The sequence below is a fragment of the Trichosurus vulpecula genome, chromosome 3 (assembly GCF_011100635.1).
Source record: "Trichosurus vulpecula isolate mTriVul1 chromosome 3, mTriVul1.pri, whole genome shotgun sequence".
NCBI classification, from domain to species: Eukaryota; Metazoa; Chordata; class Mammalia; order Diprotodontia; family Phalangeridae; genus Trichosurus; species Trichosurus vulpecula.
In genome coordinates, this window is record NC_050575.1 from 356,939,460 (window position 1) to 356,965,308 (window position 25,849).

Genomic DNA, 25,849 nt, shown 5'->3' on the forward strand with positions numbered 1-25,849 from the left:
AAGTTTGCAGAGCACTTTATAACGACAGTCCTGGGAGATAGGGTTGTTATTACTCTCATTTTGCAGGTGAGGGAACTAACTGTCTGAGGCCGGATTTGAACTCAGGTCTTCCTGACCCCACGCCTTGTGAGTTTCTCACTAGGATAGCTAATATTGGATACATCTATTGGCTTTGGCTGATAGATAAATACAAAATAGCCCAGTCCTGAGTGATCCTCAGCTTCTACAGTAATGAGTGAAGGCCATCTCTAGTGGTCCTGATATATATATCTCAGCACTGGACCTGTGTGGCTCTGGAGGAAAAAGTGAGGCTGGTGACTTTGCACAGCCCTCCCTCACTTAAATCCAGTTCACTTGCATGTCATGGCATCACCTCCATGATGTCATGGTCTCCCCTCTGAGAATGAAGGACAAACAGCACCAACAACAACAACTCGATGTGTGATCTTGTTCCACCAGCCTATTGATGTACTACTAGAAACACTGACCTATATCCATATTGATATTCTTGCTGTAAATGAAATTGGAAGGCACAAGTTACCAGTTAATAGTGCCTAGCTATTGAAAATGATCAAATGAAAGAACTGTTTACAGGCTTTACTTGGAGTGGTGAAAAAAGCAGTAGGTAGAGTAGGTTTTGTTGTACATGTAGAAGTAAAAAAAATTCTGACTTGAACACCTGTTCATGTCATAAGAAAATACACCACATTTGGACTCTACCCTTCGCAATGTCTTATGTAAGTGCTGTGGGAGGAAGCTACTATGGCTTTTAAGAAGATGAAATGCAGAAAGATAGTTTCAGCTATGTGCAGAAAAAAAAATGTGGTTATGACACAGTTTTACTGGCATTTGAATTCAACTTAAGACAATATGAAGGAAAACACCACAGGTGAAGCACCACCCCCCCCACCCAAAAAAAAAGCATTTGAAAAGACATTAGTAATTACTGACAAACTTGCTTTTTTTTTTTCTGTAGAACTGGTAACATAGACATTTTACTTGAAAAAGAAATAAGAATTCAAAGAATAAGATATGACTTTAAAAATTTTTCTCAAACATAGTGCATATGTTAAAATCAAAGAAAGTTCTCTATCTGTACTCACCTGAGGTGTAAGTCAATGTTCTTGGTAGAATTCAGGCAGAGGACTAAGCCCCATCCAGTTTTGAGGATATTGTACTGATTTATTTCCACTGCCAAGTTGCCAAGTGGTGTTAGGGAGATCCACTTTGACTTCTTAGCTTAAAAAATTCTTCGACACACAGAATCTAATATCTCATCCTTTTTATTTATTAGTTTAAAGTTGAAAATCCAGTTTTGAATATTTTCAGGGATTAGTTTTACTGAAATGGGGATGAGTATTTCACTGATATACTTTGTTCTCTCTCTCTCTTGATTTAGCGGTGTTACCCCAATTCCTAACAACAGTAATAATATCTAGCATTTATATAACACTTTAAAGTTTGCAGTGTGTTTGCATGTCCTTTCATTTGTTTCTCACAGCAGCTCTGAGGTAAGGGCTGTCATTAGCACTCTTTTACAGATGGGGAAACTGAGGCAGAGAGCTGACTGAGATGTGTCTGAGGCAGGATTTGAATTTGTGTCTTCCAAGTCCGGTGCTCTTCCCATTGCATTACCTAGTTCTTGATGAACAAGCGGTTCATGAGGTCTTTTGCTCTCCGAGCAGTCAGTACTTGGAGACTTTCTCTTCAGTGGGTAACATCAGTGTGGGGTCTTCATCCCTAAGGTTGTGTTAGACACAGGGCCAGCCTGCTGCGGCCCAAGGAGTTCTGTTCTGTTCCCAGTGTCTGTGGAGCTTGCATACTTTATTTTTTGGTAGCAAGAAAGTAACTCTAAAATTCTTATTATTTAGGATGTAGTGTCTCTTGTAAATTATTCACACTGGAAATTGTACCTGAACCTTGAAAGAACCGACATCTTTGAATACTAGAATCTCTAACCATGAACTTGTACTGAAGCAGGGAAATGTCCTGATGGTCTAGTTGGGTCTGACCTGTTTTACCTTTAGTGCATGGAGGTGAAGAAACTCCTTCTTCTAATGCACATGGAGCTGTTTTACGTCCTAGATTTTCCATGGTAGTTGAGTGGTTTAAGTGATTTGCCCAGGTGTTGTCACAGCCATTAGAGGTCACAGAACTTGAAGCCAGGTTTTCCTAATTCCCATGTTGCTTCTATCCGTACAGTAAAAATACCTTTTCTGTAAGGTGCCCAAGTTTATAAAAAAGTAACGTAGCAATGTTATGTTGACTCTCAAATAGGTTTCTTGCCTCTTAGTCATAAAATGAATGTTACAATATCTGAGGGAAAGTGTAGTAGGATGATTAGAGTCTTGTCTTAGGAAGACCTAGTTTTAAGGCCTGCTTCTGGCATATAGCTGTGTGACAATGCTGCAAACAAATCACTTAATTTCCCAGTGCCCCAAGGCAGCCCTCTAAGACTTAGGCTGCATAACAGGCTATCAACTCCATTGGGAGTGCCCCCAACCAATGAAATCATAGGTCTGTACCTCCACCCACCACAATTATATATGTCTTTGTATGTAGACCGGACTTAAACCCTCATCTTCTGAGGCCCACCCTATATCCATTATACTACTGGGGAGGTATACATATGTAAAATATCTGCATATAAATATATATACATATATATAACATGAGTTACAGTAGATAACAATACTATATATGGATAATATAATAGGTATATGTGCATATGTATGTGTAGTATCTGTATCTACATGCAATATTTTCTACTGTGACTCTGAAAAAGTCACTTAGCCAACTTTTCAGTGCCCCAGGCAACTCAGACTATGAGTTGCAGAAGATTAGTCCATCTACAGTGGTAGAAGGTCCTCTATAAGAAAGAAATCACAAATTCTGAACAGCCCTCTCTTCAACTCTTGAATATATTTAAGTTCTGATTAACCTTGGCTAGTTCCTCAAGGTGGTTCCCCCCCCACCCAATTTCAGATATGCCAATACTGACTTAGATCAAGTGAGAGGCAATTCCAATAGAGAAGAAATCCTAGAATGTTTTCACAGGTTCAGTGATTTGGGGATGGGCTTGTGCTAGGCTTGGGGCTCTTGCCATGAAAATGGATGATTTTTCTCTATCTTGCTTTTAAGTTGAAATGGTGAGTTTAAAGTTTGGGTTATCATATTCCTGAAGTGCTACACTTCTGGTTCTTTGTGATATGTGGGATTCCATACTAAATGGAGCTAATCTATGAGGGAGCCTGGGCAAAACTCTTAAAATTCTTATTATTTTGGATCTTGTAAAATGTCAGCCAATTTGCAGAAGCAAATAGGTGAACAGTATTATTATTACTCTGAATTAAATGAAGGTGAGAGGTGAACTAGAATAAATGTGGTTATGTCGTCCTAGAAAATTCTGTATCATTTATCTCTGAATTTCATTGCATACCTAAACTTCTGTTACAGAAACTTAAAATTCTTATAAATGACTTGGCTAATGGTTAATTGAAATGATATTGACTCTTCATCATCCAGGGGACTATTATATAGATTGTACTGTTTGATTGCTTTCTTTCTCTGATTAGGAGGAAATGTTAGCTCTATAGGGAAAGGAAACATCCTTGAGCAATTTCAGCTTAAAAGACATCTCCAGTATACTTGTTACTTAGCAAGGCCTCTCTTAGTTTGGTCTTTTTAAATAGGCTGGACTGAATACAATAATAAAAGTTACTTGCTATTATTATCAGTATAAATGGAGATGCTTTTGATTGCATTGTGGCATTGAAGATAATATACTGGACAGGCTACCAGCTCCATAAGAAACATTAAAATAGATTCAAAAGTCTTTGGATTATATTCATTTGAATTTCGTGTCTGCCACTGCTGCTATAACGTTGCTGTGACTCTTTGAGAGACAAATTGTCTAATGCCAACTCAGAAGAATAGGCATTGAAAAAGTGAATTCAAATCTGTTTTCCTTTAAAACTATCTATAGCTTTTGAGTTATGTAGGTCAGCTGGGTAGCTCATTAAGTAGATTTCTAGGCCTGTAGTCAGGAAGACCTGAGTTCAAATCTAGCCTTAGACACTTACTACCTATATGACCTTGGGCAAGTCTAGGAGGCAGCTAGGTAGCACAGTGGACAGAGCACTGGACCTGGAGTCAGGAAGACCTGAGGTGAAATCCAGCCTCAGACATTTACTAGCTGTATGACCCTGGTTAAACCACTTAACTTCTGTTTGCCCTAATCCAGTGGAGGAGGAAATGGCAAACCATTCCGATATTTTTGCCAAGAAAACCCCATGCATAGTATGGTCCACAGGATCATGAAGAGTCAGACATGACTGAAGGACAACAACAAATTGCTTTTGAGCAGGACTCCCCAGCAACCAAAGAGGGTTAGGGGGAGAGTACTGAATTATCTCTCCAATTTCATTTAGATTGGTAAACCATGATGAGTAAGTTATAATTCCTCATCTTTCAGTCCAGAGTGGAGGACCACTCTTGGTATGAGGAGAAGGAAAAGTATGTGAACAGCCACATCCATAGTTATTTCTGTCATCCTTTTGTCAATTCTTCTTTCTGTCTACCTGCCAGCTATCTATCCAGCAGCACCAAGGCTATTTGTAGTTCTAACAGTCACAAAAGACTGGGCTTAGTGAGTGCTGCTCCTCTGGCATGTATTATTAGCTCCAGGCCTATACTGATGGTCCTGATGAGACCCCCTTGTTGGTGCTAAAGAGAATTCAGTTGTTTTCTGAGGCAGCCAGAGTATCTTATCCTTTCTTGAAGATCAATAATATTTCCTGCCTGACATAAGTATCTTGGGTTTTATACTTATCTTTTGGGCCTATATTTGTTTTGTGGACCTATATATAGGGCCTGTATTTTGTTTTTGTAGATATTCTATGTTGATTTTTGCAGTAGAGATTGATTTCAAGGTGATTTAGCTGAATTTAAATAAATTGTTATCAGACAATTTTGTGATTTCTAAGATTATGATTGCAGCCAAAAAAAAAACATGTTAATTTAGACAGAATTAGATTATGTGGGAGGTCTGACAGTGATATTTATACATGTTAGAGGAGGGAATGAGAACTATTCTTGGAGCTACCTTTTGCTCTTGATAATTTTGTATGACTATCTAGTTGGTTTCCTTTGACTACTTTTTAGGATCTCCACCAGAGGACTCACATTGAATACCAGAGGTGAAATGCTGCTCATTACATTTTTTCATATTGTAACTCTTTTTGGTACAGAAAGCTGAAAACCTCTTAGTTTCCTCATCCATAAAATTCTCGAGAGAGTTGGATTTGATCCTATTTAAGGGTCTCTTCTACCTCTGATTCTTACTTTCTATTCATTTTTAAGACACTCTGGTTTAAGTTGGTTGTGTCTCTAAACAGCAAAGATGAGTTTCTCTCTTCTCATCTCCTCCCCCACTTAAAGGAAGAATGCTTAATAACCTTATTAATCAAGAATTTGACCTTATGTATTGGACATTTTGTACTAGATGGGTGTGTCATAGACTCATAGATTCAGAGCTAGAAGGGATCTCAGAGGCTGGCCAGGCCGACCCCCCTCATTTTACAGATGAAGAACTGAGGATGAGAGATGAAGTGTCTTGCCAAGGTCACACAGGTAGCACATGTCAGGTGTTGGCATTAGAGCCCAGTTCCTCTGACTGTAAAGCCAGTGTGCTTTTCATTGCATCTCTCCATCTGTATGTTTGGTCTTTAAAATTCTTATTCTTGTTTTGGTGTTTATTCAACAAATAATTTTTGAAATTGTGTCTAGAAGTCAGTGAGTTAAGCAGACAGGTACAAAGATGACTACAAAGCTGTCCATGTCCTTAGTGACTTTAAAGTCCAGTAGGAGAGACAGCATTAGTTTGTTGTTTGTTTGGGGAGGTCAGAGGAGGTGAAATGTCTAGATAACTGATGCTCATCCATTGAAATGACAATTGAAAAACATTATGTAAATCCTTTAAAAATATGTTTATAGGTTCTTTTTCGTAAGGAGGATATTGAACAGAATTGAGCCTTCTTCATCATGTGTTTTTCATCATGAACAGCACTTGTAGTTACTCTGTAGGGTAATGGTGACCTTGTATAATTGAGTTGCCGTAGGGTTGCTAACCTATGGTGTATAGTCCTAGGCTTCTGTGCTTTGAATTTGTCAGTTTTTTTCTAGTTTTTCTGTCACTTGTTTTGCTGTCACTTACTGCTGTGTATGCTCGTCTCTAGCAAACCTTCCTCCTTCCTTTTTCTTTAAGTCCTCTGTGGGCTAGGACACCAGGTAACTCGAATAACTTTCTAAAGTGAGAATAAATAAGCTTTGGATGAGTATCTGAGACATTTTTGTATAACTGCCTCCGTGCATGCACTTGGACATCTAAGGGCCAGCAGAAGGGAGAATAACATCAGAGGCTTGGTTCTTCTCCATCCCACCCCCCACCCCACCCCCTGACATCCCTTTTTTAGTTTCATTTTAGCTGAGGATCTGGTTAAGTGAAGCATTATTTCTATATTATTGTTTGATTTCTAGCACTTTGAATAGCCCAGAAATTGTTTTGTTAAATGGATCCTGTTTTAAAGAAAATTTAGACTGTGAGGCTGTTCTAGAATAGGGTTTTCCTGAAAAACATTGGTGTTTGGAATGCTTCGTTTTAATATACAAACTTATGCTTGACTTCAACAGAATTCCTCTAGCTGGATTGGTGGAAACAATGAACCATTGACTGGCTTTACTTGGAGAGGTGGATGTGAGAGAGAAACAACAGGCATACAGGTCTGGAATGAAGTGTTTGTAATTGATAGGCCAGATGGAACAAAGGTAAATTTTTACAACAAATCTTCCCTTTCCCTTTTCTCTCCTTCTATCCCACCCCTCCCCCCCAATTTCCTTGCCCAAGTTTTTCTAAAAAAAAAAAAAAACTCAACTTTTATTTGAGGTTAAACTTTAAATGATGTTTTCTTTGTGACATCTAATCTATTTTAATATCTCTGATACCCTGTCTGAATTGTAAAGTTCAGGTGTGTGCGGTTGACCAGTCTAGACTATCTCTCTGAGCTTTGTAACCTCTCTGCTTTTTCAAACAAGGTTGTAACTGGAGGACATTTTATCCCATAACGGGGCATTTTCTTATTCCCTTTTCTTTTTTCTGTCCCCTTTTTTTCTTACCTCTGATTCTCTTATCCCTTGAAGATCTCCTACCAAATCCTTATAGTAAAGATAAAGGAGAGCTTCTTGGCACTCAGGAGGGAAGGGGTTTGCATAGAGTCCTGTAGCAGCCACAGGCTATGGAAGGGAGAGGGGAAGTTGGGGCTACCCATGCTAAGCCAGGAAGGCTTTCTTTTTTTTTAGTAGTGAGATGTGCAGAGGACCCTGCCACTATTGGGAAGAAGTGTTCTCTGGCATGCCTCTCCTCACCCCTAGTAACCTGGATCATACTGTTATTTCCCTTTGCCAGATGAGTAGCGGAAGTATTGGCTGAGGCATGCATTTGGGGATGTTCTGAGTTATGGAAGGTAGCCCACAGATCTCACAGTGCACATGAGAGGTTGTTAACTGTTATACAATAACTTCAGAAACTCAGCTGCTTGTCTCAGGCTCTTTGCTGCTTTGTAATTACTTTGCTGTTTAAGGGCAAAAAAGTCTTAGGCTAATGAATTGACAAACAGAATAGTTCAGAAGAACTCTAAATGTAACTCTGCTGGTATATAGTTATGTGAGTCTTAAAGAGTCCATTGTTGATGGCCAGTGCATTTGCTTAACATGCTAATTTTTTTTTTTTTTGGTAATTCCTAGGTTGCTGTACTGTTAATGGACACCCAGGGTGCCTTTGATAGCCAATCAACTATCAAAGACTGTGCAACTGTATTTGCTTTGAGCACTATGACAAGTTCTGTTCAGGTGAGACATATAGGATGCTCAAACTAGACAACCCTAACATGTTTTAATTATTTTCTACATATATTTTCCTTTAAAAACTGAATGAAATAGAGAAATCTTAAGGCTTACATTTCTCTCTCTCTCTCCCTCTCTCCCTCTCCCTCTCTCCCCCCCCCTCTGTCTTTCTCTCTTCCACTTCTTCTGTTCTCTATGTTTTTAAAGTCATACCATATTTTAATTACCTTCAAAGAAGAGGCAGTAAGCCATTCATCCTAAATTCCCAACCTTTTCCCATAGTACCTGTTTTTTATAAAAGGAAAATAGAGGTTATATTAAGTGCTAATCTTAATCTGACCCAACTGTAAACTTGCCAGACTTATAATGGAGAGAGAGAGAGACAGAGAAAGTGAGTGTGTGTTGAGATATCAGGGATAAGAAATTTTAGCATTGGGGCGCTTTTTAATTTTTTTGGTAAAGCTGGGGTTTGGTCATTGTCTGAGCTAATAGTAAAAGTACAGATAAGTAAAAACCTAGATAATTCCAAATTTTGTTCAGGTATTATTTTTGCCTTCCTCATTTAGCTTTTATTGTAGAATTTAAACCCTGATTCCTTTATTAAGAAAAGACGTGTTAACTCTTGTTCTTACCAGTTTTGTCGATAATAAACATAATTGTTATTCTATATCACAAGTTCTTAAGCATGACAATCTCTCTTCCCCCCAGCTTTGCAGTTAGCACACACCCATCATATGTCCTGCATTTATTCTTCTCGCTCTCCTTGTGGGGGAAAGGGTACTGATCCAACCAGATAAATGGCTGAAAGGTGGACACCAGGGGAAAAGGGAAGCTCTAGGATACTTCACCCCTTGAAACTTTTGAAGCGTATTATACTGATATCTTTTTAAGAAAAGAAAATATGGTGCTCTAAAGATAAAAATTTGTCCTTGGCAGCTATTGCAGTTGGTAACACTCATATTCTGGAAGTTGTATGAAAAGTTTTTTTGTTCAGGTGTCAGGAATGTACACGCCCTTGATGGAGGAGACCCCTTAGTATTTTACCAAATTGGGAAGGGATCCTTCCTATGCCTCAGTCCCCTTGGTTTCCTTTCTACTCCCCTCCCCATTTCCTCTTTTCCATTGGCCTGTATTAAGACATTTCCTGATTAAATGTGAACATAGTATAGGGCGAGGAAGCATTCCCCTAAACTGAGAATTCTTAACCTGGGATCCTGATAACTACATTTTGTTAGTAACCCTATGTATTTTATGTATTTAAAAACATTCTGAGGATGTGTCTGTAGGCTTCACCATACTGCCAAGGGTGGAGTCCATGACATACAAAAATGTTAAAACCCCTGTCTTAAATCTCTCTTCCCTCCTCCCAGAGCAGCCTGAACTCCATAACTTAAAGGAGGATAAGGAGATGAAGATGAGACTTTGACCATCCTTACTTTAGCTAAGTGTTGGAATAGAACCTACCAACACCACTGCCTTTGGTTCTAATATCCCTTTTCTTTTTATCTGAAATTTTCTAAGGCGCTGCCTCCCAGTGGCTATGACTGTACCTTAACATGGTTCCTTTGGTAATTTTGGCTCATTAGCTAACAGTGTAGGCAGCATGATGTAGTGAACTCAGTATTGGGCAAGTTATGCCCTTTCCAACTAGGGATTTGTTAGGCCTTCTTGGTGACTGGTATATAGTAGATGCTTAAAAATGTTTATTGTTTGATTGATTGATTCCCTTGTCTGAATATGTAGGTGAGTTGCCTGGTTGGTCTGCCCTTCATCCTTCTCCTAGAGAAAATTAACTAAGAATATAAGAACTGAATTACCAAGACATGTCATAAAGCTGGAGATCATTACTGTATTTACCAAATGAATGGTATAGACAATGAGTTTAACTTCCTTAGCTTGTCATTTGTTGCCCTACAGTATCTGATGCCACTATACCTTTCCAGTTTTATTTACTGTTCCCTCACGCGTGGTTTACATGCTAGACAAACTAAACTACTCAACACTTTTGGAAATGAAAGAGAGCACAGCAGAAATGAGGTCCAAATGGAAGTTAGCAGCTCTAACCAAGACATCTCAATGGGTACATGGCATTTCTACCATAAACAGCCTCACATTTATAAAGTAGTTTAAGATTTACAAAGCATTTTTCCCCAGAAGACTGTAAAGTAAGTAGTATCATTATTCCTACACATAATAAATATTTGTAGAATTTAAAATATAATTTGATATCAAAGGGTTTTTAAATCATAATTGCCCTACTAGGCCCCACTCTCTTCACTAAGACTTCTCTGACTTACACAGCAGTCTTGGAAATAATTTCTCTCTCCATTCTTTATAGCATTTTGCCTGTCTGTGCCTATCATGACACCCGTTATATTTTTTGCTTTTTTTTTTTTTTTTTGGCAGGGCAATTGGGGTTAAGCGACTTGCCCAAGGTCACACAGCTAGTACATGTGTCAAGTGTCTGAGGCCGGATTTGAACTCAGGTCCTCCTGACTCCAGGGCCGGTGCTCTACTGACTGTGCCACCTAGCTGCCCCCATACCCGTTATATTTTAATCAATGCTCTAGTTAATATGTCTCAGATCGGATGTCTCAAGCATCTCAGACTCATGTCCAGTCTTCCTCACTGTACTGTTGTGGGTACTGCCATCATCCTTGTCACTCAGACTCCCAGCTTTGATGTGGTCCTTGACTCCTCACTTGGACTCCCTTCCCACATTTGACCTCTTCATGGTATCTCTCACATTTATCCTCTTCTCTTCGTTCCTAGAGCTGCCGGCCTAGTTCAGGCCTTCAGTACCTCTTTCTGGACCACTGCAGTTGCCTGTTTGGTCTTTCTGCTCCATTCCTCAGTTCCCAGAGGGAATGTCCTAGAGCTGAGAACTAACTCCCTCACACAGACCTCAGTAACCTCCAGTGTCTCTCTGTTACTTCCAGTGTTAAATAAAGGTTCTTCTGTTTACCATTTAAAGCTCTTCATACTTTACTCCCCTCAATGCACTGTAATCTGGCTGCACTGGCCTGTTCACTCTTTGTATCTGATGTGCGTCCTTCATCCCTGTACCTTTAGCCTGCCTGTCTCCCCCTGAAGTGCTCTCCCTTTTTACTCCCATCTCTTAGAATGGAATCCCTGGATTCGTTCAAGGCTCAGCCTAAAGACACCTTTTACAGGAAGTTTTTCCCCATCCCACAACTATTAGAGCAGAGGTGGAGAACCTGCTGCCTCAAGCTCACATGTGACTCTCTAGGTACTCAAGTGTGGCCCTTTGATTGAATCCAAACTTCACAGAACAAATCTTCTTAATAAAAGGATTTCTTCTGTAAAAGAAGAAATTGGACTCAGTCAAAAGGCTGCACTTGAGGACCTAGAAGGCCACATGTGGCCTTGAGGCTGCAGGTTCCTCACCCCTGTACTAGAGCATTTTGCTCTAAGATTTGCCTTTTTTGTACCCCCAGTGCTTAATCTAGGGCCTGGCCCATAGTAAATAATAAATAAATGCTTTTTGCCTGACTGACTTCCCTCTCTCAAATAATAATTAAATTCTACAAATGTTTATTATATGTAGGAATAATGATACTAAGTAATCATGATTACTTTGTAGCATTTTGCCGTTTGGGGAAAGCATTCTGTGAGGCTGTTTATTATGGTGGAAGTGCCGTGTAACATGTGTGTCGTGTGTCCCGTCCCCCCCCCCCCACACACACACACCTTGACATGCCTTGGTGTGAGCTGCAGGCTTCCATCTGGACCTCCTCTCTGCTGTGCTCTTTTTCAGCTTTTCCATCTAGCTCTGGGTAACCATATAGTCAGCTGTTGCATCCACTGCTGGGATCCATTCTCTGTTAAAACTTCTAGTTACTGTTAAACTAGGTTTTATGAAACACTATCTTCTTGCCATTATTTAGATTCCCTCAGAATAAGTGAAGAAGCATTTATTAAGCTCTTTAAATGTGTCTAGTACTGGGAAAGAGTTTCTGCCCTCAGGAGGTCACAACACTTCAGCTGGAAGTCAGAGGGAAAGGCCCAGTGGCACTGAGGGTGAGGCAGCCAGGCAGCTTCTTTTAAGGTCATTTCCATCGATAATACCATAAACCCTTTGACCTCTACAGGTTAATAGTGCTAGCGTAGATGCAGTTCTAACCACATGCTGCTTCAGCTCTACCTAAGGAAACTGTCCTCCAGATGCTCTGCCAACAGAAAGCTTTTCTCCAGAAAGCACTGGAGAAGGATACAAGTGTATGAACTACTGCAGCTGGCTGCTAGAGAGTCAGGAAAACAAGATCCATATCATCAGGGAAGCAGAGTATGTTATAACTAATCCAGATTGATAAGCTTAGCTGATGGGAGGGACAAAGGCAGAGCTCCTGCTGATAACTGCTTCAAGTGTTTGGTTTTTTTTTTTTTTAAGCTTGTATCACAAAAATATTGGACTTTTAAAATCAGAAAATGAGGAATATTACAGAAAAGACCTTTGATATCTTTATTTTGTTGGTTATAACAGTAGATAAAAACTTCATTTATGCTCTGGTATAAAAATTATAGCTGCTATTCGATTTAAAATGATGAGCTATACCCTTAGTAAATCTTATAGTGCTATATAAAGATTGACTTTTTCTTAACAGGTATATAATTTATCTCAGAATATTCAAGAAGATGATCTTCAGCATTTACAAGTATGTATCTTAGGAAATTCATGTTTAATGGTTTTTGGTAGAATATTTCATCTTCCTATCTATTTGGAAAACCTTAACCACCTCCCCCAACCCCCCTTCTCCAATCTAAGTATAACAATGTTGTGTGTTGTGAAGTTATAAACTAGTTTGGTTCTTTGTCAAGATAATCTTTGTTATATAAACACTGTTAGAAAAACTTAAGTGTTTGATGTCTTTTAATGTTTTGTTTAAGCTGTATTTATTGCTTGATTAAAAAAAAATACCATTTAATCAGTGTTGCATCACACCCTCTTCCTATCTTCCTGTGTCATTAATTTTAATAGCCTGATTTAATAGTTGTTTACAGAGTATGGAAGACTTGCAATGGAAGAAATCTACCAGAAGCCGTTTCAGGTAAATTTTTAAAAATGATTTTACCTCAGCATGAAAAGTTTTCAAGTTAGCTTCTATCTTCCGGAGAAACAGTAGATTTTAGTAAGTATATCCTATGGGACTGATAGTTGAATCTTTGGCAAATACCACTTAGTTTGGTCATAAGATTGCCAGGAAGGTAAATAAAGAAGGAGTGAATCTGGGCTCTTTGTTATCAGTAATTTTTTAAAATTTTCCAAAGCTTCTGCTACTTTTCCTTCAGTGTAATTGACTTGATTTTCATGTAGGGCTATGGCTCTGTTTCACCCCTATATTACCACCTCCTCTCCTCTCTTAGGCCCTTATGTGGAGAAAGCCCCCACTTACTTCAATTCTGAACTCATTTCTTGCGTACACCTTAGGTGGTTATAATAGATTGTAGCTTTGTGGTTGGGTCAATTTTAGCATTTTTTGCTTTGATTAATACTTATCCTTGTAGCAGGACTCCAGGATTTGTGAGGCTAAAATTAGATTTAAGTAACTTTTAATATAAATTGTTTCCTCTGGAAGAGCCCTTAGTAATGAAGGGAATACAAATGCTATAATTTCAGCTCTGGTGTATTTTTCATATGTTCTGCCTGTAATAGCAATCGAGTATTTTGAAATCAGAGAATATTAAATCTGCTAATAGTGGGGATCATCTAGTCCACTCTCCTTTTGGATAAGGAAAAAGATTCATTCAGTTGACTTGCCAAGTTTCATTTTTACTCTTTGCTTGGAGACAGATGTAGATAATAAGATTATTCTTTGTGTTTCACCAAACTTTGTTTGTTTATTGATGTTATACATTTTTGATGATAATGATCCTGTTGATATACTGTTTTACGGGATTTTTGTCAACTGCCTTTTGGAAACAACTGACAAGGGTAAAAGTTATAGTCTCCTGTATGTATGAGTAGAGGTAATGCTGTTGAATTGATCTTATGTCAAATATCTTATTTTGGCCTCTATTTATACCATGTGAAGTTAAAAGAACACTGGGCTTGAGTTTTTTGAAATCTTGGTCCCAGCTATTCTGTGTACTGATTGCATAACCTTGTGCACAAACCACTTTGCCTCTCTAATTTCTCATCTATGAAATGAATTTGTTGGACAATCTTCCAAAATGACTTTCAGCTCCAAAAGTCAGTAGTTTTACTCACCACAGACTTAATACAGTTGGTTTATCTTATTCTTCTGGAATGAGGACTCAGCTAATGTTCTTTATTATGGTCGAATGATGTGTTTAATCCCATTGTGGTTTTTAAAAATTAAGCTGCTAGTATACTTTTAAATGGGGGTAAGGTCCAATTTTCTCTTTGATAACCTTTAAACTTTCAGTTAGATAATGGCTGGGAGTTAGATGATGATGGGAGTGGGAAGCAGGTATTATTGGATCATATGTATATATATGCACATGCACATATACACATGTGTGTGTGTGTGTGTGTGTGTGTGTGTAAAATATGGAGGGGAGAGAGAGTGAAGGGAGAGAGTCAGAAGTAGAGACTGTACCATTGTTTCTGATAAAGATTGTTTAGAGGACTAAGGGGAACTTGGGCGGTGATAGCAGTAAATGCAGTTGTCTTTGTGCGCTGGTGAGATGATCCTTTTTCTTTTTGTGTAGACACTAATGTTCTTGATTCGAGATTGGAGTTATCCATATGAGCATTCATACGGCTTGGAAGGAGGAAGGCAGTTCCTTGAAAAAAGATTACAGGTAAGCCAAAGAGAATGAAAAATGAACATGTAAATAATACAGATAATCCAACAAGTAGCATTACTGTGTATTAACCAGAAACAATAAATTAGCCATGGTAATAAATGCAGTAGGTACTTAGATAAAGAAAATTGATTAAAGAACTGAACTTGGGAAAGTGGAAGACTAAGGGGTAGGTGACAGCTATCTTCAGGTATTCGAAGGGCTGTCATGTAGCTGTCTACTTCTTCCTCTTTGAAGTCTTCAAACAGAAGCCATGAGTTGGACTAGATGGCTAGAGAGGTCCCTTCCAACTCTTAAATTCTTTGATTCTCTGAACTAGAGTTCAAGTCTCTTGATTCTTGGTGCAATGCTTTTTTTCACTACGTAATATATAGACCTCCCCCACTTCCTCATTAAAATATAAAATTAAAATATAAATGTCTCTGCAGTACAAGTTTTTTCAGAATCTACCCTGAAGCACTCCTAAGATTCCCACAGGACCCCCCCCCCCCCCATCTGAGAGCGATATAGGGAACTTAGTGCCAGAGTGATAGAGTAGAAGGATTGGAGGAGGAGGTGGCCCCCTCTTCTGGGATGGGGGTGGGTGGTAGCATCTGAGAGCTAGAAGCAAGAAGTGGTAAAAGGCAGTACACCTGCCAGATGGCATCTCTGAGGGGCAGAGGCACTTTGATGATGCTCCCCCGGTGCACAGTGTTGTCTCCACATGTGGTTGCACAGCTAGTTGGGGTGTGGAGGCTGGGGCATCAACTCTGAATTGCAGAGCCTGGGAGCCGGAAACACCTATAGCCACCACTTTTGCAGTTGGAGAAAGGGGGCCAATGTGGGGGAAAGACCTAGAGACTTTCCCCAATTGATTTGCCTTGTGGGATACCCCAAGTCAGAGTGGGACTGGATAGAACTTGTCATAGAATTATAGACTCAGAGGTAAAAGGGACCTTAGAGGTTGAGTCCAACCCTCTCCTTTTACCTATGTGTAAGCGTTAATGTGACCTAGGTCACTCAGGTAGTAAGTCGCCAAGCTGGGATTGACCCTCACATCCTAGTATTCTTTTCTTCCTTCTCTCTCACCCTTTGACTTTTGGTACTCATGCCTCTGAAACACTTATTTAACAAAAGGAATGACTATATTGAGTGGAATCTGAAAAGTGCCTTTGCTGATTTTCTTATGTTTCGCCAGTGTTCATTGGTGGCATTTAATCATGTTTGTTTAAAAAAAATGCCCTCACATTTATATCTTTATCTTGTTTTCTTCTTACCTCATTATAGGTAAAGCAAAACCAACATGAAGAGCTGCAGAATGTAAGGAAGCATATACACAGTTGTTTCTCTAACCTTGGTTGTTTCCTGTTGCCACATCCTGGTCTTAAAGTTGCAACCAATCCAAGTTTTGATGGGAGATTGACTGGTAGGAATTTCTCATTCTCATTCATGTGGAATACTGGTTATTACACTTTTTAAAGCTAGTATTAGTTGGTTTTTGTTTCGTATAGGAGTTGGATTTATGAGGTCATGGGGATATATGGGATATAAATGCTTTGCTGCTCATTTTTCTGTTTTGAAGCATTTTTAAAAAGTGGTTACCATGCTCCTTGTTTCAAGGTTTTTAAAATTGAATTTTGTCACAAACTATCTAAGCAATAACTTTTATATGTCAGCTTTTTGCTAGTGACAAAATTTTGAAAGGTTGATCTTGAAGACTGTGTACACTTATTTCCAAGACACATAGCAGTATGCTAAGAAACTCTAATGTACTAACAGATGTAGATTTGGGTCTTCTCCTTTTGTTTGAGAAGATAGTGCAGTTCCTTTTTGTGTAGGTTTGTGGAGATAAATGGAGAAAGGTTGAGGATTGAAGAAACTCATTCAGAAGGACTGAGGAAAAAACAAAACACAAACATTTAAAGTGAGACTTTTGACTCATGGGTTATTCTTATTCCATTCTTTCAGTACTCATTTATTAAGCCCTTTCTGTTTGCCAAACATGGTTCTAGAGTCAAGACTTCATATACAAAATATTTCCTGTCTTCTGTGAATTTACGTTGTATTAAGACATTTTCAGCAAGGGCATAGGGAGATTGTTTATGATGTTGGGTAAGGTACCTGCTGTAACTAGTTGTATCAGTTGACATACTGTGTATAATTAGCTCAGTAAAAGTGATGTAAATTTTTTTAATTATGTGATCTAGAAAAGAAAAAAATAATTATCATTGTTTCTCAATGAAGCTGTGCAAATGAAGGATGGTTTCTGCATTGCTTTTCCATAATAGAAACCTATTATAGTTTTATGCCACTGGGGACTGAATCTCTATTTCTTTTGTGACTAATTTAGTATTGACTAATTCCATCTCTACTAGATATTGATGAAGACTTTAAAAAAGAGCTTCGCAATCTGGTTCCGTTACTGCTTGCCCCTGAAAATTTGGTAGAAAAAGAGATAAGTGGATCCAAAGTGACTTGTAGAGATCTTGTAGAATACTTTAAGGTAGGCAAACTCTGTTATATTTAAAACCACTAAAATATAATTTCCTAAATTAGAAGTGATAGCTAGCTCATGGGGTATGGCATTATTACATGGAGATGTGTTAAGAGTGAACTGGTTCTTAAACCTGTGACAAGGAAAATTTTGTCCATTCTCTTTTGTTTTTGATGAATAGAACTTGTAGCTGGGATGAATTGTCTTCATTTCCTGCAAGATTTTACTTACTGTAACTTTAAATCTTCCTGCCTTTATCCTAAGGTTTGAAATGGGTTTGGTGGGTGTGGGAGATAAGAAGAACAATGATATTCATGATATTGTAACTAGCATTTATGGACCCTGTTAGTATTGAGAATCATTAATTCCCTGTCTCTGGTGATCAGGAAAAGTCTCTTTTGGACTTGTGATGGTTCACTAAGAGCAGTTGAAGTATGATTGATGGCAAAGTACCTTTATGGCCAGCACTTGAAGCACGCTTCATTCCTCTTCAGTTGTGCTTTTTTCATCCTTCAGAGTGTTAGGATTACTTACAGCTGAGAATGAGTTAGAATAAATAATGTAGTGGAAAATCAGTTCTGCATTAATTATTCAAAGTTTGGGGTAAGGGTTAGGAGAAATGAAAGTTTATATTTTCTGTTCTAGCCCCACCTCCTTTTCTAAAAACTTTTGGTTTATGTGTGATTTAATTTTAAAACTTGTATTTATGAATAATTATGAAGTAAGATAGTTTTGATAGTCATTTATATGGAAGAGTGGGGTGTGTGTGTGTGTGTGTGTGTGTGTGTGTGTGTGTGTGTGTGTGTGTGTAAGGAGGGTGGAGTGTTCCAAATCTGAACCTTCTCTCTTTCTAGCCCAAAATTGGAGATTGACTTTCCCTTGAGAATGAAATATGATGAAAGATGCTGGCCATCATATAACCTTGAATTTTAAAGCTTTTGCATTGACTATATTCTACATAGAATTGTAGGGGTCTGAGTTACCTATAGTTGAAAGCAGATATAATTTTAAAAATTTATTGACATTTTTTTCCTGCATCATCTACATTTCCTTTTCTTCCCCTACCTTGTCTCTGAGAGCTATCTCTTTTAATAAACAATTTTAGAAAGTTCAGTAAAATTTTGAAAAAGCTGCCACGTGCAGTATTCTGCACCCTGAAGGGTGGAACCTTCTCATATTTCTTCTTTAGGGCTAGGCTTGATCATTATAATTTCAAAGCATTCCATTTATGTTGTAGTTTTATTTTATATATTGTTTTCCAGGTTGTATAAAGCAGATCTAATTTAAGACATGTGGAAATGTGTCAGTTCAGATATATCCTATGGTCTTTTAGGTTTAATTTGCCTTTTATTTAATAACTTTTTTAAAAGGGGACAGATTGGTAGTGTTGTGAAATCAGTATATCATTTCTTTTTGTGACTTAATCAATATGCTTTACTTAGTGACGAAAACAATTTTTCTGAATGATTATGCGTATGAACACCCTCTCCCTATTATTTTAAGTTTTGTTTTTGTCATTTTTGATCCAGATTTTAAGAATAATTAATGAAAATTTGTTTGTTTTTAGGCTTATATTAAAATCTATCAAGGAGAAGAGCTTCCACATCCTAAATCTATGCTTCAGGTACTTTATCTTATTTTGTATATTTGAGGGGGAAATGGGCTTAACGTGGAAAGTTATACCAAGGTTATGAACAAATTGTACATGATTTTTAAACTATGGGACTGCAATTTTGAAGATACTCTAAAGTCATACCTTGGATCAGGTGATTTGACAAGTGTTTTGAGCTGCTGATTTGTCTTGGCATAGATTAGAATAACTAAATTAGAAAGGCTGAGTTCATTCTTTATCACATACTGGGCCATGGGTAAAGCACTGTACTAGAAACTATATCTCATGTTATATGGGGGGGGAAAGACCTTCCTTTTAGGTACCCGAGTTATCAAGCTTTTTCATACATTTGTTAATGATGATGGCTTAATATAGATACCTGAACTATACTTTCTTTTTCTTGAGGCAAAAAAAAAAAAATCATTTTAGTTCCTTTTTTTGTCAGTAATTTATCTTTTGGAATGAAATTTGTTTTCTGAAAATGTGATGATTTGGGATTTAGTTTATAAAAGTAAGAATGTGCCATATTATTTTCTTAGGAAAATTTTGAATAACTGAGAACTCTTGGGATTTGCTGCTTTGGGCAACCTATTAATTTTACAGTATAACAGGCATATTTCCCCCCAAATATGAAATTTATCTTTATGGATTGGAATATGTCTTAACCTTTACATGGATTATGTGTCAGTGTTTTTTACTTTTGAATGGACTATGTGAGAGAGATATTGAGTGAGATTCATTGAGTGGAACAGTTTCATTTTTAACCCTACTCTAACCACCTAACTTATTTTTGGATGATTTGTAGATGTAATTATTTGGTGTTTGCCCAAGTCATTTTAAATATTAATATTATAGGATTTAGCTCTGGAAAAAACATCAGTCTTCTAGTCCAGCCCCCTCATTTTACAAGGAAATTTGAGGTCCAGGAAGTGATTGTTCAAGAATTCACAAGTAGCAAGTAGCAGAGTTGGGCTTTGGGCCCAGATTTTCTGTGCTTTCTTTTACATTATTCTATGCTTTTACCTTAACATAAGGTAAATGTAATTAGGAAAGAATATAGTCACTGCCTTCCTATCCTCCCTGCAAAAATAATATTTGCATAAAGCAAATAGAACTAATCTTTGAATCAAATGAATCTTTGCACTTCTTACTATTGTTCCTCTTCTTGGAAGAATGATTGTATTTTTTTGTAGCTTATGTTTGAAGATTAACAGTAGACATCGAAAGTGTTCTTATTTAATGGAAGGTTTTTTTTTTTTTAAGGCAACAGCTGAAGCTAACAATCTTGCTGCAGTAGCAGGAGCAAGGGACAGCTATAGCAAAAACATGGAGCAGGTGGGTAATTTTGTAATTTTGCAGTTGTTTGTGATGTAAGTCAGCTATTTTAAATACAGTCTTTGAGTTTGCATTCTAGTTCATTGTCATCATCACAAGCACATCCTTGTTCCCTTCTTCATTCTCATTCTTGGAAATAAGTTGTTTTTGCAAAGTTTACCTATCATATAAGAAAGAAAAAAGGCCTGCTAGCAGGCCATAAACCACAGGGATAAAATGGTGGGGGGTGTTTTGTTAAGTAATTTAGAATGCTGTTAATAGTAGCCTCTGATATAATAAGCAAGCTTAAGACTCATAGTAGTTTCTAAAATTAACTTTAAATTGAAGATAATTTGGGTAGTGTTATTTGTTATACTCTCACCATGTGTCTTCCTAGCAATTTTCACTATATCTTCCATTCAGGTATGTCAGTCAGTCTTTATTAAGTGCCTGCTACATTACAGGCACTGGGAATTCAAAGATAAAAATGAAACTGTCACTGCCCCCAAGGATAATGATGTTTTATCAGGGAAAATACATGTAGGTGAAGGCAGAATGGTGACCCAGAATAATGGAAGTAATTTGCCTTCCGTGCTTTAGTTCTGTTGTTTGTATAAGGATGATACTGTAATACTTGGAAGTTTTGAGTGGGTTTTAAATGATCTCTGTACACTTCTGTTGAGAAGGGAAATGATTTAGTGTGCCTATGTGGCTTAAACAAACCTTTTTGGTGAAGCACATTATTCAGTTTACTTGATTTCTACTTTGAGCTATTTACAACTTGGGCCTTGCATGGTTCTGTCATTGTAAGAATTAAAGTTAGGCAGTGTTTTGTTTTTTTTTTTTTAAAAAAAAACATTTCTAAAAGGTAGCTCATTGTACTGCCATTTTATTTAAATAGGTATGTGGTGGAGATAAGCCTTACATTGCACCTTCGGATTTAGAAAAAAAGCATTTGGATTTCAAGGAGTTGGCTGTCAAACAGTTTTGTTCTGTGAAAAAAATGGGAGGAGATGAGTTCTGCCGTCGTTATCAGGACCAGCTTGAAGCTGAGATCGAAGAAACCTATGCAAATTTTGTAAAGCACAATGATGGCAAAAACATCTTCTATGCTGCTCGTACCCCTGCCACGCTGTTTGCAGTCATGTTTGCTATGTATATAATCTCAGGACTGACCGGCTTCATCGGCCTGAACTCGATAGCCGTCTTGTGTAACCTGATAATGGGTTTGGCACTGACATCCCTTTGTACTTGGGCATATGTTAAATACTCTGGGGAGTTCAGAGAAATTGGAACAATGATTGATCAGATTGCCGAAACCCTATGGGAACAGGTTGGTATCTATCTTCTAGTCTTTTATTGACCGTTCCGTCCCCTGCATCCTGGTGCTTTCTTCTCCATCGTTTGAATACTGCTCTCTCTCTCGTACCAGATCTCATCCTCTCTGGGTCTTGGTTTCCTTGTCTGTAAAAGAGGGGGTTGAACTAGATGATGTGTAGGGTTTCTCCCATCTTTAAATCCCATGAACTGGTGATTGTATTGGTGTGCTCTCTGCTGAGTGGATTTACGTTGTATGGTTTAAATATTTATTTCCAGAATCATGATGATTACACAAGCGTGGCTATGCCAAAATTGACATTTTTGGGATAGATACCAAGTGCCTTTTCTTAGGGTTGATTGTCACAGAGATATAGTCGATTCAACAAAAAATGTTGAGTTCGGTTTAAATGAATGAGTGTTTACTATGGAGTTTTTGATGAGTTTTCTTTGGAATATGAAAAAGTCCTCAATAGTAATATAATCAGTGAAGACTTAAAGAGGGAAGACAAATAAGTTTTACATTCATAACTAATATTTTTGAAAAGTGCTACTCATCAACATGAGCAAGGAGCAATGCGCAGCCATGTTCCATAATAAATATTGAGTAGTGGACATCTGCAACCAAGTGACAAAGTTGCTTTACCAGGAAGATAAGGTTGACAGACTGAAGCACTATGAAGAAAAAAAGCCTAGACTTCATTGTGTATCGGACCTGAGAAGCTGTTAACCTATTAACCTATGACGTGGGAAGACAAATACACTGGAAGTCAGGAGGACTTGTTTCTGGATTTTGCTTTTTGGTGTTACTGGTATGGTCAAAGTCAAGCTTCGCTGGTAAGCAGTTACTCCAGTTGGAGCGGCTGTGTCTGAACCTGGCATTTATTTGCTGATTTTGCATGTAGTACACGGATATGAAAAATTATTATCTTGGAATATTTGAACACTATATCAGACTAAAAAATAAAGCTGCTGTCATTTGTGAACAGTATAGTAGTTATTTTCAGTTTGCATTCCTACTGTAGCCTAGTGAGATATTTGATCAAGAAGATAATTCATGGTTCTTTTGCTTTAAACTTTTTTTTTTTTTAAAGTAAATCATTTTGGGGGAAAATTACTATATCTTAATTCTTTCCCTCTCTACTTTATCTCATAAAAAGCTTCTTTCCTTATTCTACTCACTGTAATCCACCCCCAAGAATGATGACTTACACACTTAGTTTTTGAAATAATATTAGTTATTCATAGTTGATAAGAATTCACATATGTATGGACTTAAATCCTGCCCTATCCTGAAAATTCTCTAATTATTTCATAGCATTTTTGGTATCTTACTAAAGAATTGGTTGAAAGACAATCTTCAGTTTGTTCCTTGTAATGAGTTTATAATCCCCCTCCCCTTGTCCTAGTTGCCTTTTATTATTTTAAGTCATGAGTATATTTTAAGTATCCAGGTTCTTGCTTTAAAATAATCTACCTCCTGTGAAGCATTAATTCTAGAATTTTGAGTGTCATTAAACCAGACTTAGCCAGGTGAAAACAGTCTGTAATGTATTATTTTCATGTTAATTTGAATTGCATTGATTTCTCTTCAGAGGACAGAATCTCTCTGTTGTTACTGAGTTTGTCTAAATTTCTTTGCCTTTCTCTTTTCTTTTGCCTCAGAGGAGTCCCAGGAAGGTGAGAAACCTACCAAGTCTCAAATTTCTTAGTCTTATACTCTGTCAACTTCAAGTCAATCTGACGTCATTTTCCTAACCAATCACTCCATGTTTTAGGTGTTTTCCAAACTGTTTGAAGTTATTAGACGCCGAATGGTTCATCGTGCTCTTTCATCAGCACAGCGACAGAGACTGTCATCCAACAATAACAAGAAGAAAAATTAGACAGTATTTTTAACTTTTCTGTATATGAAGTGTTCACACTTACACATGTAGGACACTAAGCAGGACCGTCTGGGCCCGGTCGGTCTGCATAAAATGCTGTAAACATACCAGATTGATGCTGCAGAGAGGGTATGGAATTGCACATAAGTCTCATAGGAACTATAAAATGGTTTGAATTCAGTGACATACCATATAGGAAGAAAATAATTTCTATTTTTCTTTGTAAAGTGACTAAATACATTATTTCCAGCAATATTGCTTATTCTTTTGAAACTTTTTAGTTTAGTTTTCCATATTCTTGGTTACTTTGCTCGTTACTTTGAATTGAATTTTAAAATATTTTTATATGTAATTTTTTTTTACCTTATGGCTTTTTATTTTGTTTTGCACATTTCTCATACCACAGGTATTGAAGCCCCTGGGTGATAAATTGATGGAGGAAAACATAAGGCAGTCTGTAACAAACTCTATCAAAGCAGGCCTGACTGACCAGGTGTCTCATCATGCCCGATTAAAGACAGACTGACAGTTCATCTCCTCTTCAACTCTGCTCTCCCGTCCTTTTTCATGCTTGCTGTACAATGAGAACTCAAAATAAACCAAAGTTTACAATCCACCATAGAAGTAGTTTAGTATAACTGGCTCCACAGATTGTTGCCACAGAGTGTGAAAATTGGTTGTTGGTTTTAAGCATTCTCTTCTTCACTTGCTTCCAAGACACAAGTTAGTGCCATGGAGACTGAGAGAGGAGCATTCTTTTATCACGCACATTTGTGCCATGTTTAATTTTTAATTTAAATTTAATCTGCAGTCTCTGGCTTGTTAGAAAAAGTCGTCGTCTGAAAAGGATGTATCAGGGAAATATTTTGAGAAATCTATTAAAGTGAAATCTTTTAACAGAATGTAAACATACAGTATCCCATTGAGATTTTAACTTCTGGAGTAGCTGTGAATCAGTCAGTTGGAGATGGTAGTGACAACTGGCACCAGGGATGTCTTTATTGAGCCACGACATTACAAATATAGATTGCTTTACTGCTGTCAGCACCAGTGTTACACAAAGTGCATGTATCATCAGATCTTCACAGAAATGACAGGACCTCACCTTTGTCACTAAGGACATGATTTTGGAGTGTACATTTGTCTTGCCTTCTTAAATTCCATAGACCTGCCCTAAAAGGAGATGCATAACTGGGAAATGGAACTGTCTCTTCTGCAGTTTAGCCTTTGTGTACATAAAATATGCCATTAATTTTATTGGGGGAGAAATTCCAGCCAAAAATGTTGCCTACAGCTATGAGTTAGGATTGTCTGTACAGTGTGTAGCTTTTATTTTCTAAAATCACAGATAGGGCATGTATATGAATTATAAATATATAAATACGATTTTGTATTAAAAGTTTTGTAGTTTATGGCAAAATCTGGTTCTGTAGTAGGCTAAGTATGGTTTATGTAAAGGAATGTTTGTGGCTCATGTAAATGTGTGAATGCATAAACAATTTGAAGTTTTTGATATATTTGTGATATTTACCTGCCTTGAGCACCGCATTTTCACCCCCTGTCCCCCGGGAATTCAGTGGGAATGTTTGTTGTGAAACTTCGTCTTCCGTTGCATTTTAAAGTTATTTCCTGTAATTTATTTTCAGTACATAATTAAAAATCGGTTATGTGTATGTGTGTGTATATATACATGTATTTCATATGTATATATATATTTCATATATATGTATATATGAAATGAAACTTGTGATTCTTTTTTAAGGAATTCTTCAAATATATATTCCACAACACAAACCATGTTTCTTTATACTAAAATGAGCATGAGCAGGAAATGCCCAAATGACAGCTCCTAAGGTCCTCTGCCTTAGTAATGAAACTAAATTTGTGAAAGAATACATTTACTCTTCCATGTCTGTCTCTTGTTAGAAGAAGAAAAAACAATTGTCTGAGTCTAGGTGTAATTGTGGGGTTTTGTTTTTGTTGATGTTTGTTTGTTTTCATTTGGGGGTGTAAGTTAGGGCTGATATACTACAGTGACCTGCACTTGTGAAAACACGCAGCTTGTTCTCTAAGTGAAAAAGAAGTTAGACATCACGCTCCATGTTGAGAGTTTGGAAACACACTTTGATTTTGTATCTTTTATTTTCCCTTCTTGGAATTTTGTTTTTATTATGGATTGTATTTATTTCTATCCACATTAAATTGATACCAGCTCATCTATTTTCAAGCAAAAAAGAATCCACCTGAAGTTTGTATGTTTTCTTTTATCACCCTGTTTAATGATGCTGTGGATTGTTTATGAATAGAAAAATAAAAAGTTGGCTGTGTCATAGCAAAGCTTTTGAAATTGAAGACTGCATTTCACATGTTTCTAACTAAGAGGGTGATGAAGCCCAGACCACTTCAGTTTTTTTTTTTTTTAAAGTAGTTCATGCTTTTGGCATTTCATGACTGGAAGCGTGGTATTGTGGAAAGAGAGCTTAACTTGGAGTCAGACCTTGGTTCAACCCTGCCTCCCACACTTTGTACCTGCGTGACCATGGGCAGGGATACATACCT

The 25,849-nt window shown here is 37.5% G+C and overlaps 1 protein-coding gene across 2 annotated transcripts in view; it reads left to right on the forward strand.

Annotated features, from left to right (window-relative positions):
* Positions 1-25,642, forward strand: part of ATL2 (atlastin GTPase 2) — a 78,203-nt gene extending 52,561 nt beyond the window's left edge. The window contains exons 3-14 of one of the 2 annotated variants that reach the window (XM_036751041.1): positions 6,691-6,825; positions 7,801-7,905; positions 12,525-12,575; positions 12,912-12,968; positions 14,593-14,685; positions 15,955-16,093; positions 17,043-17,170; positions 18,729-18,785; positions 20,037-20,108; positions 20,989-21,420; positions 23,070-23,084; positions 23,183-23,670. In XM_036751041.1, coding sequence (XP_036606936.1) covers positions 6,691-6,825; positions 7,801-7,905; positions 12,525-12,575; positions 12,912-12,968; positions 14,593-14,685; positions 15,955-16,093; positions 17,043-17,170; positions 18,729-18,785; positions 20,037-20,108; positions 20,989-21,420; positions 23,070-23,084; positions 23,183-23,290 — 1,392 coding nt within the window. In that variant the 3' untranslated portion in view covers positions 23,291-23,670. Of the gene's footprint in view, positions 1-6,690; positions 6,826-7,800; positions 7,906-12,524; positions 12,576-12,911; positions 12,969-14,592; positions 14,686-15,954; positions 16,094-17,042; positions 17,171-18,728; positions 18,786-20,036; positions 20,109-20,988; positions 21,421-23,069; positions 23,085-23,182; positions 23,671-23,696 lie in introns of those variants that run through there. The other variant, XM_036751040.1, reaches the window with a different exon arrangement.
* The last annotated feature ends 207 nt before the right edge of the window (positions 25,643-25,849 follow it).